At 44.6% G+C, this 6,695-nt stretch overlaps 1 protein-coding gene across 1 annotated transcript; it reads left to right on the forward strand.

Moving 5' to 3' along the window:
- The first annotated feature begins 1,029 nt into the window (after positions 1–1,029).
- LOC104157354 (butyrophilin subfamily 1 member A1-like) lies at positions 1,030–3,744 on the forward strand. Its single transcript, XM_009694653.1, has 2 exons — positions 1,030–1,129; positions 3,218–3,744. The coding sequence occupies exons 1-2, from the start codon at positions 1,030–1,032 to the stop codon at positions 3,742–3,744; spliced, it is 627 nt and encodes a 208-aa protein (XP_009692955.1).
- Positions 3,745–6,695: the final 2,951 nt, after the last annotated feature.

Genomic DNA, 6,695 nt, shown 5'->3' on the forward strand with positions numbered 1-6,695 from the left:
GGTAAGTGTGGATGTTTGGGGTTTAGTGTTCTTGCCTGCCCATGCTGTGAGCTCATTCGTGGAGACTTGACAGTGCAACGGTTGTCCTGTTCCTGGGGTCCCGCGCTGTTGTCCTGGCCCAGCGTGCATTTGGCGGGGCTGGTGGGATGTTCTCGTGACTGGGGGGGGGCCCTGCTGCTGACAGGGCTCCATTGAGAAGGCTCTGTGTCCTTGCTGCTGAGTCAAGGGGAGAAGTGATGGCCCAAGAGAGCGAATCCATCTCCAGGGAAAAGAAATGCTGTTCCCTGGGAAGTAGGAAACTGCCAGGCTGAATTCCCTGTGTGAGTCAGAAAGAAGGGGCAGGGAGGTTGTGGTGGGGTCCTCCAGCTTCTGGCCTGCCACGTGCTGGTTGAGTGGAGATGCCATGTCCCTCAGCACCTGACATGCCAACGAGGACATGTGGCTGTGATGCTGGTGGAGGCAGGGGGCCTGCAGGGCGGCAGGGGCATTGATGTGAGGTGTAGGGAGTGGGTGGGAGGACAGTGGGTCTCAGTGACTGCGGGTGCTGGATGTAGCTGTGCCCAGAGCTGAGGGAAGCCCTGTCCCCACTGCTGGCAGCAGGTCCTGCTGTTCAGCCGTAATTGCTCCCCCTTCTTCACACCCCTCTTTTGCATAGAAGCTCCAGTCGCAAGGTTGGGCAGCATGGAGTGTTGAGAAGGGGGACTACTGCCACCGTGGCTCAGTGCCCAAGGGAGCCCTGGCTGGGAGCATGGGTGCTGGTGGAGGAAGAGTCTGCATTGCCAAATGAGACTCAGGCTTTTCCCTCTGTCTTCCTTGGAGTCGTTGTGCTAAGGAAGTTGTTCTCCCTTCCCATTCTTTTATTGCAGAGAACCAGAAGAAGGAGATTGGTGAGTGTTGCTGTCTCCCTGAAGGCCATGCATGCCAGCTAATTGTGAAGTTTAAGGATCTTCCTGGAATGTTGCTTGTGCTGTTCTGGCTGGTGGAGCCTTTGGTGTTGGTAGGAGAAGTGGTATGTTGAGGGAAGCCATGATGGGGCTGGAAAGCCTGGGCCACCAACCAGCCCTGGAGCCTGGTGGGAAAGTAGGTGATGATGGGGTATTGAAGAGACTCCTGCCAGAGTCAGAAGCATGTGAGATGCAGCTCCATGGACGATGCATCATCCATCATGCCAGTTTTTTTGTTGTTTCCTTGGGCAGAATGTCCCACAGTGGACTGGTTTGTAAGTTGTGGTTCTTGCCCTGATTTGGTGTCTTCTCTCACTGCCCACCGTGACTTGGCAGAGAAACTGCATGCAGAGTAGTGCATCTTTCTGGTTGCCTACATACTTTCATGCTTGGTGTCACTGAAAGCTGTACATACTTTGCTCTCCACGTTCCTTGGAAATATGTCACCTGAATCTTCAGGAACTTGTTTACATTATGAAGCCAAACCTAGTCCATGGGAATAACTCACAGTAGCTCAAATGGTCCTGTTTATAAATGCTGTATTCTTCTCACATCCTTTAGTCACCTCTAGCTTTAATGACTTGGCTATATGTTCATGTCTGTTGCCCTGTGATGTGCAAAAGATTACCTCCTATCACTTCTGCCTCTCAACCTTTCTAGTTGGAAAGGGTCCTCCTTGCACGCATAGGAAGAACAAGAGCCCATTTAGGAATGACTGTGAATGTCATGTCGATCCGACTGCATGGACACCTGTGGTGACTTCAGAAAGAGCAGGTTAAAATATGGCATTTCAGGATATGGCTGAACTTTGGTAGTAATAGAGTTATCTGTATCCAGGGTCATCCTGTAGTGCTACCAGGTACTGATGTCTAATCCATAGTAATGTTTTTTTTCTGTGCATTTATCTTGTTCCCAGTGGATTAAAGGAAAGAAATTGGTAAAGGCATTATTGTCTCTTAAGTCCTCTAAACCTAGTGAAAGGCGAAGTCTGAAGAGAGGAAGGAGCAGTTCTTCTTTTATGGGCCAATGAATTTAGAGCTTGTAACTTGAACTCCTGGGGCTTCAAAGCCTGTCCTGAGCGCAGTTCCAGGTGCACATCTCACACGTCTCTGTTCACATGCTCAGACATTCATCCACAATTTGATGTTTTTCACATACAAATGCTTACCTTTGAGCTAGTCCCTTAAGTTCACATCTCAGGACTTCATGATCCTACCCTGCTAGGTTGTCTTTTCATCTCTCACACATAAAAGCACAAGCTCAGCTGATTCTGCCCTGGCAAATATTTAATATTTACATGCTTGATTTGACTCCTCAGCAGCTTGGTTTATATAGTAGATGCTCTGCCTGCCACATCTTCTCCACCATCCTTCCCTGCCCAGCCACTAATGCACAAAGCTGTCAGAGTTTCACAGACTCAGAAACTCACCGGAAAGTGCACTCCCTCCTGCTTTTGGAGCATTAGGGAAAATTCACCCAACCTGTTCCTTTGTACCCACCCCCACCTGAGAAATTTATGAAGTGTGGCTGAAATTTATTTCCTTGCATGTCACAAAGGCGACTGTCTTTTTCTGTGTCCTTGGAAATGCTGGGGTGCTGGCCAGGGGTCTCACGTGGTTTGAAATGTGGAGTGTGGCTGGTGGGGCATTCAGGTAAAATGCTGGTAAAATAGCAAGTTGGGACCTGAGAGGGAAAGTAGTTCCCAAGCAGGAAACTCATCCCAGCTTCAGATCCTTCTTCAGACCTCACAGATAATCACAGGTATTGATTGAGAGAGCAAGAGGGAATTTGCGTATCAGTTGACCTGCATAGTTTAACCTTAGACTCAGTCTGAGATTTCCCAACTTGCAGTCAATGTTTGCACTTTGCTTTTTCTTACCTTTCTTCTTTTCCCCTCCCTTATTTCCTTTCAGAATTCAGAAAGGCTCGTGGCAATGCAGGTAAAATAATGTATTTAGTTAAGTCTCTACTCAATGGCTTGAAATGTGTGAATACTACAGAAGCAGTACTGAACATGGACTGGACTGTGAGTCTACAAATGCCTTTTATGCTGGTGATATGGAGGTATTTCACTTGACAGTGAAATATTTGAAAGTTAAAGTGTAGTTTCTATGTCTGAGTGCAGTCCTTCTTCACTCCAGACTTGGAGGTCTTTCTAGACTCATTGCAGGGAGATTTTCAGAACGAAATGCAGTACTGTACAGTTTCTTTCTCTTCTTGCATATTTGCTTTAGAGGAGTCTTTATAAAGTTCCAAATATCTGTTTGTTGTAGATGTCATTGAGGTGGATGTGGACACAGCCCATCCAAACTTGTCAATTGCTGTGGACAAGAAGAGTTTTACATATAAATCACAGGCCCAGAAAGTGACTCAAAATGAAGGGAGTTTTGACTCATCTGTCTGTGCGCTGGGCTCAGAAGGTTTCTCCTCTGGGAAGCATTACTGGGAGGTGGATGTTGAAAAAAGCAATGACTGGGACCTGGGAGTAGCCAGAAAATCTTCTCCGAGGAAAGGAAAAATGTCTCTGTCACCTAAAGAAGGATTCTGGGCTCTGGGCTTAAGTTTTAAAGGTTACTGGGCAAGAACTGATCCATGGACACGGTTAGCAGTGCAGAAAAATCCCAGGAAAATTGGAATTTACCTTAACTGTGAAGAGAAAACTCTGACTTTTTTCAATGTTACTGACATGTCTGTGATGTTCACGTTTAAAGACTGTGCATTCTCGGAAGAAGTTTATCCGTTCTTTAAAAATTCACACAAAGAATCAACCATGAGAATTAGTTCAGTTAAAGAGGAATAATTGTTTTCTAAGTGGTAATTTTGTTGTGACATGAAAGATCATATTATTTTCTTAGACAAATTTAGTGCTTAATTGCAATTTATGTATTGCACATTCTTGATCACAGTCTCTATTATGCATAGTTTAATAACTTAGCTTAAAATATTTTCCTTTCTGCCAGTCTTTTCTGTACGCGTTTTGTCCAATACTTGCAACATGCATGTGGAAGTGAGCTGTCCCATGCCATGATTTGATAAATGTATGTTTATCTCAAGAACAATTTCTGTAGAGTCTTTTTTCTGAAAATAATTTCATTTGTGCTGCACTGCTGCACTGTGTACTTAACGTACAAAGCCCAACTTCACATCATGAATTCAAGTACACCCCCCACCCCCAACAAATGCACAGCATCTTGTAAATGTAACCTCTCTCCAACACTCTTCCGAATGGAACTCTCAGAATTTTGGAGGAAAAGAAAAAAAAGTTTTAAAACAGAGTAATTTAAAACATAGAAATGTGTCTACACTTCACTTCTTGGGCAGAGAACACGCCATCTGTGCTGGAAGAAGAGTCTGAGAGGCAACGTAAATCGACTTAATGCAGTGCTCCATCTCTCTGTCATGCTTTGAACCCTTCTGGTAGAGTAAAACTCTCTTCTAGTGCAGAAATGGCCCCAACAGAGCTGTTTGCTCCACAAGACATTCTGAATCCTAAACTCTTGCCAGATAAAATGCAATTTAGTTGCCTAAACATAGACACCCATTGCTCTTTAAGATTCTTTAGGGCATCCAACACGTCTGCCCAGGGCTGGTCATACAGCACAAGTCTGTCCACAGTGGGAGATGCGCACCTTTCTGAAGTGGCAGCTGAAGATCTCCTGAGACAGAAATGTCAGTGAATGCTGAAGGATCCTTGTTTCCAAGCTGTCATGGTTATTTTCTGTAAACAGTCCTTTTTTTCTGTGGAATTTAAACTTACCAGCTTTTATCCTGTGCATCATGGAGATGGAAGATCATTTATTCCTTCCTTTTTGCATCAGTGATCTCAGGGTTATAGCTACATTCATACAGGGAGTGTAGACCTCAGTGGAGCCTGATTCAATACCCATCTTATTTTTTAATGAGGATCTCTGGTAAATTTAGAGTCAATTTTAAATCAGGATTTGAATCACATTAATGTTACATCTCCACCGTCTCTTTACATAAATATCTCGTGATACAAATCCCCAGTCTTTTCACAAGGTGAGATCCAGTCCGAGACAAAGATCTAAATGTAGGTGTCCACATATGAAGTAGGTACCTATGTTTAATAAAATGAATGGAGTTCTAAGTTGCAATTAAGTTACCTAAATATAGATGTTTAGTGCCAGTTCAGACCCCTCAATATGTCTGAGACTGGCAGAGATGACACAAGACTCATGGAAGACCCACGTCCTTTTGGGTCCCTCGGGCATTGTTTCCTGCAAATCTGTTTCTATCTGAAGTAAGTTTGAAGTTTTGTTCCTACTGAACAGAACTGAACATTGACACACAAAATACCCGTTGGACATAAAATCCAGATGACCAATGAGCAGACCGTTATCTGAGGAGCACACAACATGGTAATGCCCTTGAACCAACAGAAATCCCTCTAAACCCACGGCATAAAGACAGAGGAAAAGCAACCCGATAGACCAGCTAGGCTGAGTCTTCGTTCAACTCTCTAGCTATGAGAATGCCTCCAATATCTTGTTCTCTGTCATAAACTCTGTAACGTTACTAGGTACGGGGGTCTAACAGCATTGTAGTTTTCAAGATCCTTTCTAGAATCCTGTTTACAAATCAGATTTACCGTGGCAACCTGCCACTTCTCCAGCGATGGAGTTTTTCATAGTGTCAGATTACACTACTCTTCTTCCCATGACAATATGTCTTAATCCACCTCAGAAACAGCAAATACAATGGACCAGATTCTGGTAAAAACAAAGCTACCTAGGTTGCAGAATCGCAGAGTAAATTATCTTAGAAGAAATCTCTGGAGCACTCTACTCCATTCCCCCACACAAAGAGAGACCAGGTTGCTCAAGGGCTGTACTGGACTAGCAGCAAATCTGAGTCCTCTGAACTGCCCTTCCAGTAAGCCCCCATGAAGTATTTGGTGATTTTGTAGGTGCTGTTGTATATCTGGCTGGCCTCCAGCTGCCATGCCAGAAGTGGAGAGCTCTCCATTGGTCCTGTATCATATGTCAGGTCTGAATAGATATTTTCAGCTCCCCAGGACATCTGAAATGCCTGTAGGTATCTATGATTAGGCAGCTGAATGCTGCTCATGCTCAACACAGTCAACAGAAGAGTAGGAAGTGATCCCTGACTGGCTTTATCTGCCTAAACTGAGGCATCAAATTCTTGTGTTTGGGATCACATATGGTGCCTTGTCTCATCCCAAAGAGGGACACAGCAGCCTAAGATAACAGAGGGAGATAGCAGCCTCATCATAGCTTGATAAAAACAATCTCAGCCCCTTAATGTTATGTGTTTCTGAAGTCTACACATAGACGTGTCCAAGAGGTCATTCAGAAGAAGCAACTAGCCTAACACTATCAATTGTCCCTTGGAAAGGCCTCTCTCTCTTCAAAAGTTTATAAAAAACTCCACACTGTCCCTCCCTGTTACATCCAGATGTTTCAATGAAAAATATTAATGAGAGAGCTGAGTGTTGTGCTTTAACCCCAGTAGGCAGCTCAGCACCGGGCAGCTGCTCGCTCATTCCTCCACGGTGGGATGGGGAGAGAATCGGAAGCGTAAAGTGAGAAAACTCATGGCTTGAGATAAAGACAGTTTAACGGGTAAAGCAAAAGCCTCATGCACAAGCAAAGCAAAATGAGGAATTCATTCACTACTTCCCATCAGCAGACAGGTGTTCAGCCATCTCCAGAAAAGCAGAGCTCTATCACACGTAAAGTATGTTGGGAAGACAAACACCGTAACTCTGAA

The sequence above is a fragment of the Cariama cristata genome, unplaced genomic scaffold (assembly GCF_000690535.1).
Source record: "Cariama cristata isolate BGI_N322 unplaced genomic scaffold, ASM69053v1 scaffold13792, whole genome shotgun sequence".
NCBI lineage: Eukaryota > Metazoa > Chordata > Aves > Cariamiformes > Cariamidae > Cariama > Cariama cristata.